Source organism: Macrotis lagotis, chromosome 4 (genome assembly GCF_037893015.1).
Source record: "Macrotis lagotis isolate mMagLag1 chromosome 4, bilby.v1.9.chrom.fasta, whole genome shotgun sequence".
Taxonomy (NCBI): domain Eukaryota; kingdom Metazoa; phylum Chordata; class Mammalia; order Peramelemorphia; family Peramelidae; genus Macrotis; species Macrotis lagotis.
Window position 1 is genome coordinate 268,500,838 of NC_133661.1, and position 26,889 is coordinate 268,527,726.

At 36.1% G+C, this 26,889-nt stretch overlaps 1 protein-coding gene across 1 annotated transcript; it reads left to right on the forward strand.

Moving 5' to 3' along the window:
- Window positions 1-5,412: 5,412 nt before the first annotated feature.
- Window positions 5,413-25,169, forward strand: LOC141522496 (serine palmitoyltransferase small subunit A-like). Its single transcript, XM_074235984.1, has 2 exons — window positions 5,413-5,644; window positions 20,455-25,169. The coding sequence occupies exons 1-2, from the start codon at window positions 5,533-5,535 to the stop codon at window positions 20,556-20,558; spliced, it is 216 nt and encodes a 71-aa protein (XP_074092085.1). The 5' UTR covers window positions 5,413-5,532; the 3' UTR covers window positions 20,559-25,169.
- Window positions 25,170-26,889: the final 1,720 nt, after the last annotated feature.

A 26,889-nucleotide genomic window follows, 5' to 3' on the forward strand; every position in this document is an offset into this window, starting at 1 on the left:
TAAAGCATTGGCCCTGGAGTCAGGAAGATCTGAGTTCAAAACCGACCTCAGACACTTAATAATTACCTAGCTGTGTGGCTTTGGGCAAGCCACTTAACCCCATTGCCTTGCAAAAATGAAAAAAAAAATGCTTTCCACAAAATCAAATTGTAGAATTTTACAATTAGAATGAACCTTACTAGGTATCTAATCCAAAGGAGTCCCATCTTATCTAGTTCATCCAGAGACTGCCCTTGAAGGCCACTGACGGAATAGGACACACTCCTCTCCAAGACAGATATTCTGATTTTGAACAGCATTAACTGTTAGGGAGGTACATTCCTTAAATTAAAATTTACCTCTTCCACAGATTGTTACTTTATTGGATCAAAAAGAACGATTCTAATAGTTCTTCCACATGACAGCTTTCAAATACTTGAATATAGCTATCCTATCTACTCCCTCTTAATATCTTTTCCCTTCTAGATTAAATAGTTCAAATTCTTTAGAAAAGGAAACTCATAATAAGTAATTTAGACATTTTGAGACTGAGAAAAAGAAAAGTTGTGGGAATCGTATTGTCATAAAATAGATTATCCAAACATAGTTGAAAAGACAAAGTATTGTATTCAACAAGAGAGAAAAAATTCCTAAAACATGATTATTGTAAGATTCAATTGAGTTAATGTGTGTAAAAGAACTTTGTACACCTTAAAGTGCTATGTAAATGCTATTATTATTGCACAAACTTTAAACATGAATGGACTAAACAGTGGAATAAAGTAAAAGTGACACATTGAAAAAGAAAACAAAATTTCCCAATCTCTTACTTACAAGGAGAAAAGAAAACATATACACAGAATAAAAATGAGGAGGCAGGAACAAAATTCACTATATAATAGATGAATAAAAAAGCAGATGATGCTATCATACTGCCAAATAAAGCCAAAACTCACTATATAGAGATGGAAATGAAATATTATTATGCTGAAAGGAATAACATACCAATCAATACTAATATTAGCATTAGCAGATAAATTCATAATGCAAAAATTGAATGAATTACAATTAGACCCAGGCAATAACACAATAATAGTAGAAATATTTAATCTCTATCCTTTGGTTTTAAAAAATCTAACAAAAAGATTAATAAAAACTTAACAAATTGATTAGCCTTTAGTTAATTAAAAGAAGAGAATAGAAAATCAAATTAGAAAAATAGCAAATGAAGAAAATAAAATCACAACAAAATATGAAGAAATAAAAATTACCTACTATATATGATGATATGTTAATGAAACTGAAAGTACAAAAGAAACAGAGATTATTTTCAAACATGAAATACCCAAATTTACAGAAGACCAAATAAAGCTGTAAAATAATCCAATATCAGGAAAGAAAATAGAGATAACTGTAATGGAACTATCAAGAAAAAAATTCTACTCCAGATGGATTAACAAGAGAACTTTATTAATTTTTAAAAGAATATTCAAGGGGCGGCTAGGTGGCGTAGTAGATAAAGCACCAGCCTTGGAGTCAGGAGTACCTGGGTTCAAATCCGGTCTCAGACACTTCATAATTACCTAGCTGTGTGGCCTTGGGCAAGCCACTTAACCCCATTTGCCTTGCAAAAACCTAAAAAAAAAAAAAATAATATTCAATAAAAATCAACAATTATATAAATTTTTCTTAAAATTTTAGAAATAATTCTCTCAAAAAAGATATTTTTAATGAGTAAAAAAATATGGTCCTAATACCTAAAGGAAATTAAAATAAAGAACTATATGTCAATATCATTAATCAATATTGATTAAAAATTTTAAATAAAATCCTCTCAGACTATAGCAAGTCTTCTAAGAAATCATTCAATGCTGTTTCAATAATTTTTTAAAATCAACATAATTATTGTATAAAAAAATCCAAAATATAATTACCTCAATAGATTTTTTTCAAAACAGTTTTGACAAAGTACAAAATTGCACCAAAAAGTTCTATTAAGGTACAGGCTGACCACTAAAAGAGTATTTATCTAAAAGCAGAAGTATTATACTCAATATTGGAATATAGACACTCTTCCATAAATGCAGGAGTAATACAAGGATTCCAATTCTCCTCACTTTTACTTAATAAAATGCTAGCAATTACAATGAGAAGAAAATGAAAGTTTTAAATTAGATTTAAAAAAGAGATAAACTATGCCTATTTTCTTATGACCTGTTTACTTGAAAAATATTTAATGACAAAAACAAAAAAAAAAAAAAATTAATAGCTTCAGCAATACTGCAGATTACAAAATAACCCCATTAAAAATTATGTGGTACTATATAATTCCATAGATTTCTAAATAAAATATTTTATAAAATAAAATAACAAAGCCCAAGAGGCAATAATAGAATAGAAAATTACATTCAAAATAACTATAAACAAACAACATAAAATATTTTGAAAGTGTATGGACATAATTACTAAATTCTCTTTAAAGAAACAAAGAGCAATAACATTTGAAAAAACAAATGATTTAGAATAAGTGGTTAATTTTTTTAAAGCTAGGGATAAAGGCAGAATAGAACTTCCAAAGCTCAAATTATAATATAAAACAACATTCTCAAAAATAATTTGGTATTATTTTTTAAAAATAAAGTAGTAAGTGAATGATCCAGGTTAGACAGGAAGAATCATATTGAATAAAAAATAATAATCTAGTATACATTAATATGGTCAACAAACTACTTAAGGTAAGAATTCCCAATTTAATAGAAACATTGAAAAATTTGAAAGAAATCTGGCAGAAATTAGACTTAACCCAACATGTTACAACATCTTCCATAATATATTCAAAATAGATATGTGACCTTAATATTAAAAATCAAACACTAGAAATATAATAGAAGCCAACTGTGTACTTTCACAGCAATGCATAAGAGATGCGTTCCTCACAAAGGCTGATAGATGGCGCAGTGGATAGAGCACTGGCCTTTGGAGGCAGGAAGGTAGAAGTTTGAAACCAGCCTCAGACAGGCTCAGTACTGGCCTTGAGGCCCAAATAAACACCTGGATGCTGTAATCAGTGCTATCTGGTATTGATAGATTTACAAGGTTCTAGACTGGATTTCTATAGTCATATTATGGTTGTGCTCTGGTCAGTAAGATTTCTTTTGACTTACTTTAATCTTAGTTTATACAATTCATGGCTTTCACTTTTACCAGGAAATACACACTATTATTGGCTTTTTCTGCTTAAGTAATCACATCATAGCTTTCCCAACAGGGACCCCACACTTAGATTTTGTTATTGTTTTACAGAAATGTAATTGATTTTTGCCATTCTGCGGACTTCAATGTTTCTAAAGGTATTGTGTCATTTTGCATCTTTACTGATTCTAAACAATTGTACATCAGCAAATGGGATGGTTTTCTTCTCTTTACCTATATTTATTTACACATTTAATTTCTTTCTCTTTTCTTATTGTAATGGCCAGTATTTCTAGAACTTTATCTAATTATAACGATGAGAGTGGGCATCCCTTCTTTGTAATCATATTTGTTGGAAAGAATTCTAGAAGATTCCAATTGCATATGATAGTTTGATGGCTTTCAAAAAAAATTTTTAAATAAAATAGGACTATTCTTATTACAGTTTTTAAGTTTGTATTTTATCCCTTTGCTCCTAATTTTCCCCCAAAATTATGTTTTCCTCTTCCACTGTAAACATAATACTATGTCTCATTAGTTTAGCTTAATGTATTTTCAGACAACCCTATTCTCTCATCAGTCTTCTTCCCCTTATCCTCTTCTTACCCCTTTTAGTAGAACAGCAACTTCTTAAGGCAGCTTCTTTTATTCTAGTACAGCTTCCTCACTACACACAAACTCTATACAACTTCTTTCCACACCTAGTCTTTTCCTAGTGAAAATACCTTCCCTTCTGAGCCTGATTGGCCCTAGCTTCTCTGAAACTTCAAGGCATAAATTCAATAAAAAGTTCATGCCATGGGGAATCCAGGTCTCTCACACTAGATTCCTGCTGGACAGCACACAGGACCTATTCCTTCCAGCCAGGACAGAGTTCTGAGGACTGTGTGATGAAAGGGGGCTCAATAGGTGTAGTACTGGGTCTGAAATCACATGAAAAGATCCTTACTCTTTTTCCTTTCCCATGATCTAGACCTTGTACAGAAACGCATAGCTTTTTAAAAGATACAAGTGTGGCAGCTACTTAGGGGCTGCTAATTAATGGAGTGGATAGAATGCTAGCCCTGGAAACAGGAGGACCCATCTCAGAGTTCAGATCTGACCTCAAACAACTTACCAGCTGAAAGAACCTGGGCAAGTCACTTTACTGTTTTGCCGCAGTTTTCATCCATCAAATGAGCAAGTGAAGGAAATGGCAAAGCCACTTGTGAGGGGCAAAGTGCTGACTTTTCATTAACATAGTGCTAAATTAATCTAAGCCATAGGCCTCAGTTTCTATTTCTCAAGAATCAGGTGAGCCTGGGAACCCATATCTCCAGCTAGAAAAATCATGTCACCCTAACCTTATAAGATGTAAAAAAAGATTAACTTTCCTGGGAATACTCAGGTATACTCCCCTTCTCTTTGGGACCATCAAGTTTGACCAATTGTTGTAAGGGTCGGCAGAAAAGAGGAGGGGGAATGGGTTGTGGTTTTTGTGGGGTTTTTTAACCCTGCTTCAGCTTCTCTAATTCGGCTTTTCTTGCTCTCTCTCTCATAGTTAGGAACTGCCCCGGTTCTTGCAAGAACCGAATTAAATTTTAACTCTTTGCTGCCACTTTGAGAGGACTCCAAGTAGTCATTTTGGGTTAGGGTTTAAATTCCCCCACACACAGTCCAGAATCTTTGCCAAGAAAACCCCAAAATGGGATCTTGAAAAATCAGACACTACAGAAACGACTGAACAGGTAGATACTATATAGTTAAGTATATCTGTGTATGAGTGTATCTCCACTATATATATATATATATATATATATATATATATATATATATATATACATATATATACACATATATATACATACATACATGTAACCATGTATAGTTATGTGTATACACACGTGTTTATGTATCTGTGTGTATACACAGTGCAATAAGGAGGGCCGCTATTCAAGGCGCACCCGGAGGGAATCACCCGGTCTAGTCTTTGGTGACCCCTTCAAGTCCCCCCCAGGCACATTATGCTCCACTTCTGCCAACCGCTCCCACTTTTGCCCGGCTTCTTCCCAGCTCGAGCCCACGCCCTCCCGGCGTCCTTCCAGAGGCCGCACCTCCAGCGCCGAGGCCCGGGCTAGAAGCCCGAATCCCGGCAGTTGAGTGACAGTAGCTTTAGCGAGCGGCGCGACCCGCCCACCGCAAGCCTCCAACCAATCAGGAGCTTCCCAGGAAGGCGGGGCTGACGTCAGCTCGCACGGGAAGCGGAGCAGGCGGGGCGACGCCTACGTCTCCTCCGGCTGAATGGGCTGAGAGGCCTCGGCGGGAGGGAGTGGGTGTCGACGCGAAGGCTCCCGGAAGCCACGGTTCTCGGTGGAGGCTCCGATGGCGGGCGCGACGCTCGGAAGGGCTTGGCAGCAGATGTCTTGGTTCTACTACCAGTACCTGCTCGTCACGGCGCTCTACATGCTGGAACCTTGGGAGAGGACGGTCTTCAGTATCCTGCTCGCTCGGCGGCGGGGGCGGCGGGACGGGACTTGGGGGCGGGCGGGCGGGCGCGGGGCAAGGAGCAAGAGCCGGATTGGCGGAGGGGAGGAGGTGACGTCAGCCGTCCCGGGAGCCGAGTGGCCGAGAGAGCCCCGGATGGGGCGGAGCCCAGACTAGGCCGCGGGTGTGGGCCTCCGAGCGTGGGAAAGTTCGGGGGTCCCTGGGGGGCGGGGGGCTTTGGAGGACGTGGCGGCGCTTGCGTGCATCCTCCTTGGAGCCGCCTGAGAACGGGGCGGGAAGGAGAGAAAGGAGGAGGGAGAGACGTGGAGAAAAGTGGAGACGCCGCTGCCCATGAGCAGAGTTTCCGCCGCTGCGCGTGGCCGAAGGGATCCGCCTTCCGGTGACCGCGTGTGAGGGAGGCAGAGGGCTGGGCGCGCCTCGTAGCGCAGGGCCGTCCGAGGGCCTAAACACTGGCTCCCAGGGAAGCGGTGGACACTTATCCTTGTGCCCCAGCAGCGCTGAGTTCCGGATCTTACTCATTAACGCTTAGCTGTGCACTAGAGACTATTTGTTCGTAGTCGGAAGACCAAAAGGCCCTACTGAAATGGACAACTAAGTTGGTTTTCCAAAGGAAAAAAGTAGGCCAAATGATGGCTCCCGGAATAATTGTTTTAAGTCTGTCTTAGTGACAGGTACAGGGCATTCCTTTTTGTATACCCATTGGTGTTGTCAGTATAGTTTCCTGGAGAGGGCCTTAGTTTTTAAAATGAACATGTAAAACATTATAGTGAAATATTAAAGTAATTTTATTGCTAGTGTATGGAAAATAGCAAATTCATTTAAAATTATAAACTGATGGGATTAATAGAATGTCTTCAAAAATCCATCGATGTCAAATCAGCCTTTTTTAAGGTTTTTGCAAGGCAAATATGGTTAAGTGACTTGCCCAAGGCCACACAGCTAGGTAATTATTAAGTGTCTGAGGTCAAATTTGAACCCAGGTACTCCTGACTCCAAGACCCATGCTCTATTCACTGCTCCACCTAGCCAGCCCAGATTTGATTTCTAATTCTCTGTGAGGTACGTAATATTTTATTTTCATATATATGTATTCACATATTTGTGTGTATGTGTGTGAAAAACTTCAAGGATTCAGAATGTTATTGTTACTTTGGAATTCAGAAAAGCACTTTATATATACCCCAGCACCATTTATAATTGAGTAAGATTGAAATTTGAAAGATTTATTGCTATAGCTATTTTAATTCCTCCAGAAAAATTACTAAGTGATTTGTTCTAGGTTCTTTGTTAAGGTAGTGCTCAAACATGGGTTTCATCAATAGTTGATATGCTTCACCAAGAAGTTTTCTTAATTATAGAGTTTTTGAAAAGATGTTTTTTCAGTGATATCAAAACTATGTTGGATTGGAGTCAGAAGGACCTGAGTTCAAATCCAGCCTCAGCCATTTAATTGTTACTTAGCTGTGTGACCTTGGGCAAGTCACTTAACCCCATGCCTTGCAAAAACCAAAATTAATTGGAGCTTTGAGATCTTATAGAACCCAGAAAGTATAAGTTCCTAATGGATTTCCACTGTATTCCTTCTAATCCATCCTTACAACTTCCAACGTAACTTAACATTAAATCACATCAAACCCTGTTACTGCTATACTCACAAATTTGCTATAGTGTATATAGCTCTTTACAATACACTTACTTTTTCAAGTTTTTTTTTATTACTTTTCTTTACAGACTTTATTTTCCATGTAAACTGGGACTATTCCTTTTTCCCAAACTGGACACTCCCATCATACTCCTAGGTTTGGATAATGTCTTAATGTCAAGGGTTTCTTGTCGCTTCTTTACTATTGAGAGACTGGAGTAGCTGCTATAGTTGCACCTGTACTTTACCTTTACCAGCCCTAGCCTTGTGGGCTTAACACTCCTATCTGCTACTGATTTTCTTCATGAACTGGCCCTAACAACTGCTTTTGAAGGGAGAGTTCCTCAGGTGCTGTAAGGAAGACTTTGAACTGGGGTCTTTTTCCCACCTTCTCTTCTGTTTCCTGTTATGCTTTGGGGAGACTTTTGTATGTAGGTGTGTATATAAACATACAAAAATCTATGTATAAGCAAAACATGTTCTGTTTCCTGTTATACTATATCATATTATAATTAGCACTGCATTTCTGATCTTTCTAAAATTTCCATGTTTCATACTTCACATGTGCAATCTATTAAATTGCTTGTCTTATGGAAGTTGGGGAGAGGAAGGAAGGGAGAGAATTTGGAGCACAAAATTTTTTAAATGAATTTTAAAAATTGTTCTTATGTGATACTGGGAAAAATAAAATACTAAATAAAATTTTTTTAAAAAGAAAATTACTAGCTTTTAGTCTTAGATTTTTTTTTCCAATTGAGGAGTAGCTTTAATTATTTAAATTAGTCAGCTAGCACTTGTACTAAGTACTGAGGTAGCCCTTGCCCACTGGGAGCTCATAGTCTAATGGAGGAGACAACAAACAATAGCTGAAAATAAACAAGATGTAGATATACAGATATATATATACAATATATGTAAACTGGATATAATCTTAGAGGAAAGATACACTATTTGGGGGGAAGGGGAAGACCTAATTAGAAAATAAGCCCTAGCATAATTTTTCAAGATGCTCTTAAGTCCACCCCCAAAATAAACCAGTTAAGATCTTCAGCTGTTTAGGGGTGGCTAGGTGGCACAATGAATAGAGCACCGACCCTGGAATCAGGAGTACCTGAGTTCAAATGCGGCCTCAGACACTTAATAATTACCTAACTGTGTGGTCTTGGGCAAACCACTTAACCCCATTGCCTTGCAGCAAAAAAAAAAAATCAGTTATTTAGTAAGCATTTAGTCCATCTGTCTGTTACAACACAAAATGGAAACATTGAATTATAAAATGATAAGATTAATATATAAATAAATAATATTGATATCAATATTTAAAATATTATGTAATAAACTAATATAAATTGTAATTAAGTATTTGTAAATATCTAAGCAGGCACCTTTGGATGAGAGGTAAATACCTACGTAAACAAATGAACTCTAAACTTATTGCCAAATGACTTTGGAGTACAGACATAACACATAATTAAAATGCTCACTGAATGGAAAGAAAGCAAATTACTAAGGGCAAGAAAGATTAAGATTGAATATGTTTCAGACATTTATGTTCTTGAAACTAAAAACCTGGCACACAAGCAGTTATAAGGAAGTGGATGGATTTAATGCTGCCACTTGTTTTGCAAGATGACCAGAGGTTTGCTAGTCTGGGATTCATCCATCACTCACCTCACCAAAGACATGAACTTCCTTGCAGAGAGAAGAATTGATCACATGATGATTCCCTCAGGAATGACTGCCTTTCTCCAGATTCCCTAAAAAGAAGCTCTAATGCATCTTTTGGAGCAAAAATTAATATAAGATCTGGTCTTATCTACCCATTGATAAATAAGAAATATATATGTGATCATTCAAAACATTTCCATGTTTTTGCAACCATGTTGCAAAATACACAAAACAAAAATAAAACAAAATGTACTGATAGTTCTCGCTTTACACCAATATGATTCTGGGGGATCTAGCAGGATCTCAGCTGCACTCAGGCTCTGGCTCTGACTCTAATTCCAGGTAGATGGCAGTACAGGTGGTAGCAGTGGCAATAGCAGCATTGGAATAGTCCCACATAAGGGGTCCTCCACTTCAGGCATTGAAACTGCTCTAGCTGGAGGAGTATGGGTCAGTGTGCACTCATTGTATATCAGTTCTCTCTCTGCAGGTGGATAGTATTTTTCACAGAGTCCCTTGGAATTGTCTTGATTGGAGTACTTAAACCTTTCATAATTGATTAATTTACAATATTGCTATTACAGTGTTCAATGGTTTCCTGGTTCTATTCACTCTGCATCAGTTCAAATAAGTTCCAAGGTTTTTCTTAAAGGATTCTACTTGATATTCCTTATAGCTCAAGAGTATTCCATCACAATCACACCAGAACTTGTTCAGTCATTTCCCAGTTGATGGACATCTCCTTAATTTTCAATTCTTTGCCACCACAAGAAGAGCTGATGTAAATATTTTTCCACTAATAAATTCTTTTGCCTAGAAAAATCTTCAGTATAACTGTGACCTTAATGTTTTAAATGAGACTTGAACGGAAGGCATGGAAGTCAGAAGGCAGAGATAAGCAAAAGCATTTTAGGCATGAAGGATAGTCAATTAAAATTAGAGAATAGAAGAAAATAGAAAAAATAAGAATAGAAGAAAATAGAAAAGGACCAGGTTATGAAAGACTTTAAAAACCAAAATTTATATTTGATCTTGTATTTAATAGGGAATCTGGAATTTACTAGGGGAAAGTAGACAATATGGTTAAATCAGTACTTTATATAAATCACTTCAATTAAATTACTGGCAGCTGTGGGGGGGGGATGAAATGAAGTTGGGGAAGTCTGGAAACGGGGATATCAATGGAAAGTCCCTTGGGTTAGTCCAGATGTGAAGTGATTAGGGCCTGCAATCCATAGTATTGGTAGTATTTGAGGAATTTACGGAGATTTTAGGAAAATTGTTTCAAAGTTAAAATTTACCAGACTTAGCAATTGATTGATTTCATGGTGGCAATGTTAGAAGTCAAGAATGACATCTAGTTTTCTTGTTTCTTTTATAATTTTAGCTGGATTTTTTGTCTGTGCAAAATTCTTTTCGTTTTATGTAATCAAAATTGTTCACTTTATTTTCTGTGATCTTTATCCCTTGTTTGGTCATGAAGTGTTGGCTTTTCTGTAGATCTGAAAGATGATTTCTTCCTTGCTTCTTATGTGTACATTTGTAGTTGATCTAATTTCTTTTATACTACTTCCAACAGTTTTTGTCCAATAGTAGTAGCCAGGATCTTTAGGTTTATCATATGCTAGATTACTATCCATGAGGTTCCATTTGTCATACTTAATCCAATATATTGGCTAATCTCTTAAGTTTTTAAACTAGTAGTAAATTGTTTCACTGCTGCTGGTTTCTAGTATAGTTAGAAATGTGGTACTGCTAGGACCCCTTCCATCTCAGTTTTTCATTATTTCTTTTGATCTTCTTGATCTTTTGTTCCTCTAGGTGAATTTTTCTTTCTCTATAAAATAACCCTTGGGTAATTTGATTGCTATGGCATTAAATAAATTAAAGTATATTGGCTTAGTGAGCAAGTCATTGTTCCATTATTCTGTTCTTTATTTTCACAATGAATGTCTAATGGTTATTCTAATTTAGTTCCTTTGTGTGTCTTGATAGGTAGATTTATAATTTTTTTATATATTCTGAGGTTATTTTAAATGAAATGTCCCCTGTGTTTTGTTGAGAATATGCTGAAATGCTAGTGATTTCTTTTTATATTCAACAGCTTTGTTGAAATTACTAATTTTTTTGGTTGATTCTTAGCTTCTCTTAAGTAAATCATCACATCATCTGCAGAAAAAAGTAATTTTGTTTCTTCTTTGACTGCTTATTCTGTCCATTTCTTTGTCTTATTGCTATAGCTAGCCTTTCTAAGATAATGACTATAGACATCTTTGCTTTTTCCCTGGTCTTATTGGAAAAAACTTCTTCATTCTTATTATATACAATGCTAGTTCTTAGTTTTAGATAGATTTATTATTTCTACATCTTTTAGTACTTTTTAATACAAGAATGGTTATAATGTCTTCTTGGAAGCTTTTTTCCTATTGATATAAACATATAATTTATTTTCTAGTTATTAATGTAATCTTTTAGATGTATAGTGTTCCTAAGCAAGCCAACCTTGCAATCCTGGCGTAATTCCAAACTGATCATTGTGTAAGTTGTACATGTTACTATAAAGTAGCTAAAATAGTTAAGTAGATCAGAGTGTAAGATGTGGAGTCAAAACCTCAAAGATGATGCCTCTGAAACTTAACTTAGCTGTGTGACCCAGGACAATTCAATTTATTTCTCATAGACTCTTGTTTCCTTATCTATAAAATGAGAATAATAGAACCTACCTTACAGGGTTGTGAGGATTAAAGGGGATAATAGATGTAAAATGCTATGTAAATGATAGCTATGATAAGGACCAATCAGACCAAAAAAGAGGCTGGACATTTCTTTTTAATTTTTTATTTTCAATTCCAAATTATCTCCAACTCTTCCCTTCTGGTTGGGAGGGCAAGAGATACATGTATTCATTATGCATATAAAGTCATGTAAAATATATTTCCACATTAGTCTAATATATTATAAGGGGAAAAGAAGCAAGAAAAAGAAAAAAATGCTTCACACACTGAGTTGATAAGTTTTCTCTCTGGAAATGACTAGCAGTTTTTATCATGAGTCCTTTGGCATTGTCTTAAATCATTGTATTAATCAGAATGGCTATGTCTGTCCAAGTTGATTATCATTATAATACTTCTGTATACAATCTTATGATGCTAGTCATTTCATTTTCCTGAAACCATCCTCTTCTAAAGAAATAAAAGCCTTCAATAGTCATATGAAAAAATGTTCTAAATCACTAATGATTAGAGAAATACAAATTAAAACAATTTTGAGGTACTACCAGTGATGGAATTCAGTTGATTCATGTAAAATTTGCATTTGCATATGAGGTTTCTCTTCCCTGCTATATAACTAGTTTTTATGAGGGTGCCATTCACAGAATTAGGTATATTCCTTATCTATCATGTCTCACTTTTCTAAAATTGTATTTATCCTTTCAATTCTGATGTATATAGTGAATATCTAAAATTTTTTTCATCAAGCATTTCTTGTTTGTTTGATATCTAGATTTTTCTAGGTCTGAGAGGGGTAAATTGAGGTTCCCCCATTAGTCTGGTTTTACTAGTATAGAATTATAGGACCACTATAGTCCTGTAAACCAATTGAACCTTTCCTTTAAGAATTTGGATGCTATGCCATTTAGTCCATACATTGTATCAGTTCTTTTGTGTATGTACTTATTGTTCCAACCTATTTCTTGACTTTGGACTTCGTGGTGAAGTTGGTCTCTCTTCACCTGGGGATGGGGGCACTATTCACTTTTTTGGGAAAGATGACTGAGTTTCTATATCTTGATCTAGGAGACCTGTTGGTTTTTGGTGCTTCCAAGGTACTGTGAGCATTCTTGTCCTTACCCAGGTAGGGATCATGCTCCCTTGCAAACTCTTTCTCATCCTGGAATTCTGAATGAGAATGGGGTAATGATCTTTGGACTTGCCAAATGATACACAAATTCTGGGCCCAGTACTAGAACAAGATCTCCTGGAATTTCTTTCTGACCAGTTCTTCAGTGCCGTTATCATCCTTGTGCCTTGGGTACACATATACTCCCTCTGTTACTGCTGCAGCAGCTGTTGCCTCTGACATCCACAATTGGTATCATTTCTGTTGTATGCCATTGGCAGGTTTTTCCACTCAATACAGAATTCTTAGATTCATTTTGCAGGAAAGGTTTTGGGAAAAAATTGGCCCTTGTGACTTTGCCCCTGAATAGATTTCAAGAAATTGCCGTACTTTGTTAAAATTCCTAACCCAATGTAATCCCTGACTTCCCAGTCTACTTTTCTCCCCTATCCCAGGAGCACATACCCTTTTAAGAAAAAACAAAAAACAAACAAACAAAAATGTTATAAATCTTATATGTGTCTTGGCAGACTAACTCCCAGATATTTTATGCATTTTGTATCTAAGAAATTTTTTAAATTGTTACTCTTATTGTAGTAATGAATGGAAATGTTAATGTTTTTGTAGTTTTATTTTTGCTACATGCTTAAGCTATTGTTCTATTAGATTCTTTGTTGATTGCCAACATCAATTTTCAAGATGAGTGTTCTATTAAAGTTGGACTCTTGAGTATGATGGTACACTATTAATTCATTTTAAAACAATAATTTTAATATTGTGTAGAAGCAAATAGTGTAGTGAATAAAAAGCCAGTCTTATGGATAGTAAAATCTGCATTCAAGATCTGCCTCTGACACACATACTGAATGTGTGATCCTGGGCAACTTCTCAGCACTGGTAGAGTGAGTCTCCTCAGGGGGGGCTGTACACTTATGAATATGAGTCAACCCAAAAACAAAATCATGTGAGACACAAGAACAGGGTGTGTGTGTGTGTGTGTGTGTGTGTGTGTGTGTAGCATAGTCTGGTTGAACTTGTTTTCAAGCCTCTTGATGGAAATCCAGTATGAGACACTCCCTGTAGTGTCTTGTGGACAGTATATCAGTAGGAATAGTAGAAAAATTAAAGATAACTTTTTAATTTGAGTTTAGATCATGCTAAAATAATATAATTGCCACTGAGTTATATCAGATTAAATATGAATTGGATATGAATTGCTGTATTTACTGAACTAGTCTTGAGATCTTTTAATCTCAATAATTTATATAGATTTCCTTTCTACAGGATATAACTTGATACTGTATGACTAAAATCTTGTCTCCTATTTCTTTTTGTTATCTGAACACTACTCAGCATATAAATAAGCCATTGATAATGGTTGCTAACCAAATTTCCTTGGACTTTCTAAGGGAATTTTCAGTTTATCTTTTTTAAAACCTGTTCAAGTGGGAAAATGGCTGTCCTTGGAGGTAAAAGTAGTATATTCAGTTCTATGAAAGATGCAAAACCAGGATTTAAACTCAAATTTCCTGACTCCCACTTTAGTGCTTTTTAAACAATTTTTTTTTATTTTAAGGAAATGGGGTTAAGTGACTTGCCCAAGGCCACACAGCTAGGCAATTAAGGGTCTGAGGTTGGATTTGAACTCAGGTCCTCCTGACTCCAGGGCCAGTGCTCTATCCACTGCACCACCTAGCTGCCCTGTCTTGTGCTCTTTTTGCTCTATCTCCAAGTCTTCTAAATTTTTTGAATACTACACATAAATTATACAAGATTTATTTTGTTGTGTGGAATATCCAAAAGATAAAATTTTTTACATATTTATGCAGAAATACATGCTATATAACAGAAATTTACAGTTTCTTATAAAATCTTCTATGTTTCTGTTTCTGTCTTTGTATTTTTGTTTGATTAACAAATTTTCTTTTAAAGGTCAGTGAAATCTTTAATGAAAGGAAGGGAAGTGCTTTTACCAGAACTCAGGAAAGTGGTAGAATAGCAACAAAAGTGGTGGAATAGCAACAAAAGTGGCTTGCCCCTCCCTCTGGTATCTACATAATGAAACCTTAGAGGGGTCCTTGATGGGGGGGGGGGGTTGGCCCTTGGCGGGAGGTGGCTTGTGCCTGGCCCCCCCACCCCAGGCTCCACAGAAGTTGGGCTCTGCTGGTAGCCGAGCTGAGGAGCAGCTGCCCCCTCCCAGGGAAAGCCCAAGTTAACAACTTTTAAAAAAAAGGTTATTATTGCTTATCTTTGATTAGTTTCATTAGAGTGAAACCTACATGTAGAACCCATATTGCTTGGGATTGTGAAAATGGAGACATAAGAACTTTTATTTTTATTTTTTATTTTTGGTTTTTTTGCAAGGCAAACGGGGTTAAGTGGCTTGCCCAAGGCCACACAGCTAGGTAATTATTAAGTGTCTGAGACCGAATTTGAACCCAGGTACTCCTGACTCCAGGGCTGGTGCTTTATCCACTATGCCACCCAGCTGCCCCAGAACTTTTTTTTTTTAAAAAGAAGATCAGTAAGAAAGAAAAATAGAAATGGCCAGAGTTTAGTGTAAATACCTGTCCTGCTGAGCTCACTGCAGCTCAGAATTCTGGGGCTCAAGAGAAATGACTCTGCCTTCTCAGGAGTTGGGATTACAAGCACATGCCATCACATCTAATTTATCTTTCTTGATTAATACTTTTACTGGCATTTTTGGAATTGTTAGGTACCAATATTCTTGCTAACCTTTGGTTTCAAATCAGCACTACTCAGATCAAAGCAAATTTCTGTTTCTTTTCTCTTTAATGATTTCAACACAAATAAGTTTTATTTTTATCAAAAGTCTTCTCTACCTAATATCACTATTATGGTAAGGGAACCTATGATGTCTTTGTGAAGGGAATTCCCAGTAAGGAAATTTCATCCACCAATGTAGATGGGCCATTGCCTTGTTACATAATCAAGGAGTAGCCAGTAATACCCAGAGATCAGCCCTCTATCTATTCAGATGTAATTTCTCTGACATAAGTCATGTGGCTTCTTAATCAAACTTCTTTTACTCAAATTAGTTATTTTCACACATATAATCTCTAGACCAATGATTTCAAAGGTTTAAGGAATCTCTGGCAAGGAAACCCTTTCTTGACCAGTGTAGATTGGCACTTGTCAATATAGAGAGCCCTGGGTCTGAAGGCATTTACCAGAGAATAAATCCAACTTCAAAGATTTACTAACTTATGGCTTTGAGTTAGTCACTTAACCTCTATTTTCCTCAGTTTTCCCTACTGTAAAATGGGAACAATTATAGTACTTATCACTCAGGGTTGTTGTGGAGATCATATGAGATATCTGTCAAGCACTTTAAAGTGCCTGATATATTTAGGCACAATTTAAATATTAGCTAAATCAACATCATCATCTTCTTTTTAGATATTCCTTCCTAATCAATTTGATCTTATTCCTCATATAAACTGCCCCAAACATTTTCTCTCCTTAATTCTCACACTAATTTTCCCCTCTCCAACTTCTCAGATAAACATCTATTAAATTTACTATGAAAATTGAAGGAATGTACCCCATGAATCCTCTCTTTAACTCAAAATACCTTGTTTGATATCATCTGCCATGCTTTTATTTTCCCCGGTTGCTGAAACTTAGTACCCTTTCTCTTAACAAAGGCCTACCTCCTTACATGCCTGTTTGAATCTATCCCCTGCCATCTTCTCCTACCCTTTTCAGACAGGCCCAAATCACCCTTGCTATAAAAAAGGCATTTTCTAGATGTACCTCAAGCTATCATCTTAAATCTTTATTCTCTTTCTCAATCAAATTACTAGGAAAAAATTGCTCACATTCCCTATTCCTTTTCCTTTCACCTATTCCTCAACCCTTTGAATTCTAGCTTCAGGCCTTCAACTGAAACAGCTCTTTTCAAAGACAGTCTCTTAATTGCCAAATGAGATTCTCTTATTCTCCATGTCCATCCTTCTCAATTTTTCTGCTACATTAACATTTAATATCCCCTCTCTTCCTGAATTCTTTAGCCTCTCTATATTTTTGAGATACTACTATTATTTTGCATTCCATTTAACCATTCTTTCTCTTATCTTATCTCCTTTGCTCATTATCAAAACCTATAACTTTAGAAATCTCTTGAGTGTCTGTCTTAGGCTCTCTTGTATTGCTTTTAGGGGATTTTAACCTGTTGTCCATAAACTTTGTTGTTGTTTTTATATAGCTAAATAAGTTTTTTTTGGTACTCTTAGGAAAGGATCCATAGGTTTTACCCAACTTTGAAAGGTTCCATGGTCCAAAGAAAAAAGGTTTAAAAACAAAACCCTATATATAAACTTTCTCTTGGTAATCTTTTGTTCTCTTATGTGTTTAACACTTATTCTGTGTCTCTGTGTGTATGTTTACATATGTGAGCATATGCACATGGAAACCCATTTGCTCTACTTTTGTTTTTCTTCCAAGTTTTAGTTGCACATTACCAGTTAGTTACCTAAGTAACATTTCAAACTGGATTTCCTAATGAGATCTCAAACTCAGCATATTCAAGACAGGACTCATTTTCTTTTCTCCAAACCTTCCCCTTTTTTTTATATTTTCCTCTTTCTGTTGAAGTTACCATCATCTCCCAGGTTCAAGATCCCCTTTTGCCATATTTCCCCATGTATAAGATATACCTTAATTTTGGGACCAGAAATTTGGGGGGGGTTACATAAAATTATTGAACTCAAGTTTTTTTCATCATGAAATTCAAGGACCTTCTGCTCATCACTTCCAGGCATCTTTTGAGCAAGTCTGCTATATGGATGCATGCCTAGTCCATTCTTTTTCATGAACCTGAAGCTCCAGTTGTGTCCCCTCCTTTGAGATCAGTCACTTCTTGTTCATCACAATTCTTCTGACCTCCTTCTGAATCTTTGTGGACTCAAGAATTTCACTGACCTTTTGCTCTTCAATCCATCTCTTCACTTCTCTCTAACTCAGACCATTTGGCTGACTTGCCTCTCATGGCCTTCTTCTGCTGGGGCATTTTTAGTGAGTTTCTTCTACCCATAGCCAGTCTCAATTGTTTTCTCAGTTGAAGGGGGACCTTACTGACCCTCAGCAGCATGATTTCCATTCACTTTTGCAAAGTGGATCACTTTGAACTTGAATTCAGCACTGTATGAAAATCTTTTCTGAGCCATTTCTGGGCAGAATGTGGCAAAATGTAACTTATACAGGCAACAAATGCAAAACAATGAGCACAGAGACAACAAACATGAAATTGTGGGAAATGCAAGTAAAAAAATCTACAACCATTGTAAAAGACACTCCCAGTTTTTAGACCCCTAATTTTTCAGAAAAGGGTGCATCTTATACATGGGGAAAGATGCTAAGTCCTGATTTTTATATATACTAACTATGTGACTTAAGACTGTAAATTAACAGGTGAGTTGCTAAGTTCCATTACTGGAGGAAGTGTTCCTTACCTAATGACTCTCTGCTTTTCCAATAGTTTACAAGAACTTTTTTGTAGTTAATTATTCTTTTTGGAGTAAAATTTGAGGGTCATGGCCCTAAGTTTAATAATCTGTCACTAGAATTTACTTTGCTATTTCCAGGCTTGGAATATAAGTTATTTGTATAATATGTCTATAGTTTTACAAGAAATGAGGATAGAGCTTTTTATAATAGGACATTGCTGGCTTATCTTTATGACCTATAACTACAGATGCCCCTGAGAGCATCTTAGGCCCTCTTCATGCATTTCATAAAACATATAAGAATTTATGTATTTGAATAAAGTTTCCTGAAAAAAGTTTTTAAGCTTTCCAGGATATATGTTTTGATGGCATTTCCCCCCCCCTCAAGAGTATGTTCATAATCAAGAGTTGTAAAGTCTTTCATAGATAGGTTTTTATTTTTATTAGTTTGTTTTATTGCTGACCTGACCTCCCATGCATGGGGCTTAGTTGATATTTAACATTGTCTGATGGAGGTCATGTTGCCTTTACATAGAGAATGTAGGAGCAATCTTGAAACTGAGATAGGTTGTTCTTAATAATACCTCCTGACTTCTCTACTTCCATTTTCATTTGATAACTCATTAAGATCAACAGTGATGAGAATATCTTTGCCTTTAGTACACTAACCTTGACTCTTCACTCAGAGCAAGGTTAATTGACTCTTAAAGAGCACTGCTTATAGGGTTATGTGAATCAGGGACCTCCATTCCCACTGTATGGCATCACTGTAACTGGTGGAACCTTACTGAAATTGTCTTTGTGTTTACTTGTGAATGGTGGAAGTTTCTTGTGGGGACATTTGTCCTCTCCTTGTGGATAATAAAGAAAACTGGGAGCTGGATTCAACTAGTTACATTATAATATTGACTGATGAGCATCCCAGATTAGACCTTTGTCTGAGAAGAGATTAAGAGGCAGTCAAAAGAATACTGACTTGTTTTAGAGTGGCTTTTGTTTTGTTTTTTAACTGGTGAAGCCTATAGAACCCCATTTTAGAATAATCTTTTTAAATACATAAGATAAAATACATAGTATTACAGCAAAAACCAACTATATATATATATATATATATTTTTTTAGCAAGGCAAATGGGGTTAAGTGGCTTGCCCAAGGCCACACAGCTAGGTAATTATTAAGTGTCTGTCTGAGACCGAATTTGAACCCAGGTACTCCTGACTCCAAGGCCGGTGCTTTATCCAGTAAGCCACCTAGCCGCCCCGAAAACCAACTATATTGAAAGCAATTATCAATTGTTTTTGATGACCTTGGATATGTCATTTAAGTTCCTTCTGCAAGTTTGTGAGTTAAGGGGTTTACATTGTGAAGTCTATTCTAATTATAGAGTTATTTATGATCCTCAGATTATGGTCCTGAGGTGCCCCCTGTTTGACCTTTATCAAAGACTGAGGAAAAAGAAATACTTACATAATTTTGTTATCAATATTTGTGTATTGTGTAGATTTAATTAACTCTGTTGGGAGCAGATTTGAGGAATAAGTATAAAATGGATTGTTATTGATCAGGTTGGGTGAGTAGTTTCTACTCAATTTCATATTCAATCTAAAGTTTTCCACAGAGGGGTCACCCATTTTGTTGAAGACTTTCCTTGCTCTCTTCTGACTTCCTAAGGCTCTCATTTTGACTATTTGCCATCCCTTTCCTACTGCCTAACCCATTTTCACTTCCTGTCTTCCAATTTATTGATAACATCCTTTAATCTTGCTCTTTGGAGTGTTAATTAATTATATTTTGCAGTTTGTTTACATTCTTTTTATGGTTCTCCATGGCCCTCAGTGTGATATTCATCTTTAGTTCTTTGCAGGCAGTGATATTTCATATTTTGCTGACATACAATATTACTTGTGAAATGTATTGAAAAGATTGAGAATTAAAGTAATTTAATATGACTGAAGATATGTTTATGGTCTAAGTAATTATCATAATCCCATATTGGTTTTTGATATTTTGGTACTTGTGATTATTACAGTATAAAACACTGCAGTTTAGAAAGGAAGCATTCCTCAAAAATTTTGAGTTTACTTTTTTAGAATGTATATTTTATATTTTAAATTATTTTTGTTAAAATTCTCACTTGTACTAAGAGAAACAACTTAATTGTTTTCCTTAATTATAACTCAGATTCCATGTTGGTTTCCATTATTGGAATGGCATTATACACTGGATATATCTTCATGCCTCAGCACATCTTGGCAATATTACACTACTTTGAAATTGTACAATGAATACAAAGTACTTAAGAAGCAATGAACCTGAGACCCATTGAAGGGAAGAAACAACCCATCTTGGTGAAATGAAATTTCAACAGATTCCAGACAGGTGTTGCAAATATAAAAACTAAATTCCATATTAGTAGAACAAGGAAGTGATCCCAACTCATGTGTTGTTTTCATTATTCAAGTATTCCCTTATATAATAGTTTTGTCTATTTTGACATTGTAATTGTTTGTACTCTAAATATCGGTATTTTCTTAATCTTTGGAACTTTTTCACTGTTCTTTTGTAAAAGATTTTCTTAAAGTAACATTGAATAAATTTTGATTGTCTTCTAATTTTTTAATCTGAGATCATGAGTTAGGCTTCTTGCTTCATCAATTGTCTACCCAGATACACACACACACACACACACACACACACACACACACAAACACACACATATTTCTTTGGATTATAAAGATTTTATTTATTTTTGTTTTTTCAGTTTTTCCCCTAATCCTACTTCCCTCCCCCCACCCCCCACAGAAGGCAATTTGCCAGTCTTTACATTGTTTCCATGGTATCCATTGATCCAGTTGAATGTGATGAGAGAGAAATTATATCCTTAAGGAAGAAACATAAAGTAAAAGAGATAGCAAGAATCAGACAATAAGATATCAGGTTTTTTCCCCTAAATTAAAGGTAATAGTTCTTGGTCTCCACAGTTCTTTCTCAGGTTACAGATGGCATTCTCCATTGAAGACAACCCCAAATTGTCCCTGATTATTGCACTGTTGGAATGAGCAAATCCATCAAAGTTGATCATCATCCCCATGTTGCTGTTAGGGTGTACAGTGTTTTTCTGGTTCTGCTCATCTCGCTCAGCATCAGTTCATGCAAATCGCTCCAGACTTCCCTGAATTCCTGGTCCCTCTTGGGTTCTAATAGAGCAATAGTGTTCCATGACATACACAGTTTGCTAAGCCATTCCCCAATTGAAGGACATTTATTTGATTTCCAATTATTTGCCACCACAAACAGGGCTGCTATGAATATTTTTGTACAAGTGATGTTTTTACCCTTTTTCATAATCTTTTCAGGGTATAGACCCAGTATCATACCCTGGATCTAAAAGGTATGCAGATATTTGTTGCCCTTTGGGCACAATTCCAAATTGCTCTCCAGAAAGGTTGGATAAGTTCACAACTCTACCAACAATGTAATAGTATCCCAGATTTCCCACAGCCCTTCCAACAGCAATCATTGTCCTTTCTGATCATATTGGCCAGTCTGAGAGGTGTGAGGTGGTACCTCAAAGAAGCTTTAATTTGCATTTCTCTAATAAATAGAACAATTTTTTTAGGGTATTTTTTTCAAGACAATGGGGTTAAGTGGCTTGCCCAAGGCCACACGGCTAGGTAATTATTAAGTGTCTGAGGCCGTATTTGAACTCAGGTACTCCTGACTCCAGGGCCGGTGCTCTATCCACTGTGCCGCCTAGCTACCCCTAATTAGAGCAGTTTTTCATATGACTAGGGATTTTTTTGATCTCGCCTAGATATATTTTTAATATTGACCTAAATTTTGTAGAAATAATAAAAGATGAAGAGGGATTATTTTAATTGAGCATAAGATACTTTGTAAGTTTATACTCATGAATAGTTTCAGCCTCTAGACTTTGTTTATTATTGTTATTGTTTTACACTAGTGTTAAAAAAATATTTCTTCCCATAATAGTGAAAGAGCAAAGAAGATCTTTCTACAGGTAAAATAAAGTAATACCTAACCTTTTAATAGCTTTATTTTATGAATTTCTCATTGTCAAAAAAGTTTTCTATGATAAAATACTTGGAGAATTAATTAACTTACTTAATAGCATTTATATGGAATGCTGACCTCAAATGCTAGTTTTAAATAAATAGTAAAAGGTTTCCCTAAAGGGTTTTAATTAAAACAACTCCTGCCTGTTAGATTGACTTACATGATAGAAAAGGAAAAAGATGAGGAAATGTGTAAAAATTGGGACACTAATGCACTGTAGGTGGAGTTGTGAACCCTATCCAATCCTTCTGGAGATCAATTTGGACCATTGTCCAAAGTGTATAAAACCGCATAGCTTTTGACCTAGCAATACTACCATTTCCATATCCCAAAAGACTAAAAGGAAAAAAAGACCTATATGTACAAAAATATTTTATAGCAGCTCTTTTTGTCAAGAATTTGAAACTCTTTTTTTGAAAATCAATTAGGAAACAGTTGAACAAGTTATAGAATATAATTGTGATGGAAGAAATTATGTTATAAGAAATGACAGAAAACTGTGGGAAGACTTACATGAACTCATGTCCTGGGGTAGAGGGCCCATTACATTGCTCCTGGACAGCTCTGCAATCTATGGTAAAGAGAAACTGAGACACAAGATCTGAACCTTATCAGTGTTATTAGCAAGGCTTATAATTGTCAATTAAAGGGATCCAAAACTCCTCATTAGCCAAGGATGTATCTAATATAGCTAGTTATATAATGTACCAGGAACAGTCCTGTGATGCAAACTAAAATAAGACTGGTCACACAGAAATGAAGGGTTGACAGAACTTGGCTTGATTCAAAGTGGGGGAGTTTCATAAATCAGAGCAACAGAAAAAAAACAGGTAACACCATCTAGAATGTTTCATGAGTGGCAGATATGACTAGATTGCCTCACATCCTCCAAAATGTTTTATGATGGGCAAACATTCTGTGACCAGATTGATTTGTCTGCCCACCATGATCAGTAAAAGGTTTGAATCTTTGTGAAAGAAGTTAAATTCTTACAAGTTTTATCAATGTGATCTATACAATTAAGTCTATGTTTGATCCACAAATATTGATTCCAGTATTTAGATATGATTCTCAATAATTAGTAATACAAAATATAGTGGGGTTTCAATTTTTAATTTCACATGGGCAAGGGTGGTCAGCGCTATATATGTCACTCAATTCCCATTCAAGTACATGTCATGGCATCATTTCCCTGATGCCAAGGTCTTCGAGAACAAAACACTAGTATTGACCATGGCACAATTTGAAAAGTCTAGTTATCTCTCTGAATCTTAAAAGTTCTTCATTCCTTGCAACTTAGAAATTATAAATATTTGATAGGCAACATCTTTTAAAATGTTCTTAAGTTATTATGAATCTTTACTATGTCATTGTCATTTAGTCAAATCTATGATAATCCTTGGATTTCAGTAATAAGGATATTTTAAGGGATGTATTTGTAATTATTATTTCTTAGTTCATGAAAAATTGTGACCTTCAGATGTATAATCCTAATCAGTGGGTGAAGACTGCAACTCTTCTTTGTAAAATCTTCCTTGATCACCAAATCTAGGATCCTTAAGAACAATCTAATGTATAGTGGCAATGAACTGGTCCCAAATTTCTCTCCCTATAAACCTTTTCATTTCTAAAAATAAATCTGTGTGACTTGTCATTTCTTCAACACGTCATTGCTTATATATTGTTAGGTGAGTTTGTGTAGATGCCACTCATGGAGTAACTTTTTATTGTGTTTTTGAGTCTTAATTGTTTTATAGGCTGCATCATGGAATACCTTTACTCCTCACTAGTACTCACTCCCTATAGCCAGTCTGTTGGCCAGGCTTGTTGGTTTCACCTTTGCAACATTTCTTCTTTCCTCTGATATTTGCCACCATTTTGATACAGATCCTAATCACTTCACACCTGGAATGTTGTGATATTTCTGTTTATCCTTTGTTTTTTGAAGTTGACCAGTGACATCATGGAATGATGTCTTGACTGGTGCATGAAATGGATTTAAATGAGGACAAGTTACAAAAAGTTAACAGCACTCTTCCTCCCCAAAGTCATTGAAATCCCTTGGCATCTAGGATGTAGTGAATGAGTTTGGTGTCTTTGATGTGCTACCAACTCATAGTGGTCCATTTGTTCTCATTTGCCCATCCCACTGTGGGAAGTCTTAACATGCTAGAAATAGAAACACACACCCCTAACTCACTGATGGATTTGAGACCAGTCCATTAACCTCAATCTAGTTTAGACAGTCTACTAAGTCTGTTTACTGAAGTATGGCCACTGTGTGTGCTGCAGCTTCTTGGAGCCACAGGTAAGAGTTGAGTGCCAGGTAGACACCAAAGGTGGAAGAACCACCCTGAAAAGGGTTTCATTAAAGTCCCACAGAACTATTACTCTTTCTTAACCATAGACCATTATTGCAATAATAGCCTGCTGATAGGTCTGCCTACTGTAAGTCTCTGACCATTCCTATCCATCTTTCATTAATCCACTAAAATGATTTTCCTAAAACAGGTCTGACTGTGTCACTCCCCTGCCCAGTAAATTAGAGTGACTCCTTATCAATATAAAATCCTTCATTTGGCATTCAAAACCCTTTATTATGTATCCTTTCCTATATTTCCAGTCTTGTTATACCTGAAGCCCATTCATTCTTCAAATACTCTTCAACTGACTCTGGGAATTTTCTCTGGCTGTTTCCCATGCCTGGAATGCTTTCCTTCCTCATCTCTATTTTTTGGCTTCCTGGGCTTCCTTTAAATATTTAAACTGCCACCTTTTATAGGAAGTCATTTCTAATACCTTTTAATTCTAGTGCCTTCTTTCTGTTAATTATTTTCTATTTATCCTATATATAGGTTGCTTGCCCCATTAAATTATGAGCTCCTTGAAGATGGCAACTGTTTTTTGCCTTTTTTTTTTTGGTATTCACAGCACTCAGCACAATGCCTGGTATATTATGAAATGTTTATTGACTGACCGGCACTGACATTCAGACCAGTTTTTCCTTAAAACGTGTTAAAATCATGGGGCAGCTAGGCAGTGCAGTGGATAGAGCCCCAGCCCTGGAATCAGAAGGACCTGAGTTCAGATTTGGTCTGAGACACATAAGAATTACAGAGCTGTGTGACCTTGGGCAAGTCACTTAACCTTGCCTTGCCAAAAAAAATGGTTTTATAATCATCCCCAAGATTTAATTGTGACATGACTAACAAGAAGGAGAAGTATACATTTTCTTTTTTCTTTTTTTTTAGGTTTTTGCAAGACAAATGGATTTAAGTGGCTTGCCCAAGGTCACACGGCTATGTAATTAAGTGTCTGAGGCCTGATTTGAACTCAGGTACTCCTGATTCCAGGGCCGGTGCTCTAGCCACCCAGAATTATACATTTTCTCCAAACCTAGTTAAGTCTCAACATTCTCCAAAAGTAGAATTATGTGATGGAGGGGTCCTAATAAATGAGCCCCACTCTCCAATATTCAGATCTGCCCTGAGTGTCCTTCCTAGACCAGGAATTCTACCTATTATTTAAATGATTTAATTCTGTTGTCTCTGGTTTTGCCCAAGGCCTTTTTGTCTTCTTGCCCTTTTTCAGTGCCCATTGCTCCAGATTTGCTTAAGGCCATCCTTGACCTTTTACCTTTTGCTAGAGACTTAATTACCTATTATTGGCACCTGTGTTCTTTGATATCCTAAAGCCCTCCTTCAACAAGCATATTTGTAACTTCATTATAAGTTCTAATGTCCCTTGGTGGCACCAAATTCTGACAACCAGAATTCACCCTGACAGATATAATCACCTGAAAACATTTTTTCTTTCTTCTTTCCCTATATAAATGAGAATATGTTAGATCCCTCTTTGCTGGAGTATTTCCCAAATTTCAGTCCATTGTGCCATCACAGTGCCCAGTAAAATGCCTATTTGTCTGGAAAGAGTCCACATCTAGTGAATTCTTTCTAAGACAACCCAACATTTCTAAGTGTGAACCCCAATGTTATGTATAAGAAGTTAAGCAATTGGATCTAAATTGGGTTAAAAACAAAAACAAAAAACTGATGATTTAAAAGAAAGAAGATAAATCCCTAACAGACTCATTCATCACTACATACTCCATCTCCCAATGTTCTGGTAGAGTTGTACAAAAGAACTTATAGACTTTTGCTCTGGGATTCACTCAGCAATTCTCTTGCTAATTTTCAGTCTCTGCCAGCATGTCCCCCTGTCCCTGCCTTCACCCCACTATTGTGACCAAAGCAAGAGATCTCAACTGTACCCCAACTTACAACATTGCATTCAAAAAGAAAAGGTATAGGAAGGTGAAGGCATTGTACCTGGGGTGCCAGCATGCTCATTGTATTTGCAGCAATAATCAGACAAATAATTTAAAAACAGAGATCCGGGGTAGATCACTAGTCTGAAATCTGAGGAAAAGAGATTGAATAAAATGGAACTGTAATCCAGCTGGACCAGTTCTGTCTCCTCTGAAGTCACAGGGATTCCTGTCAGTTGAAAGTGAATTACCCAGCATGAGCAGAGGCTGAG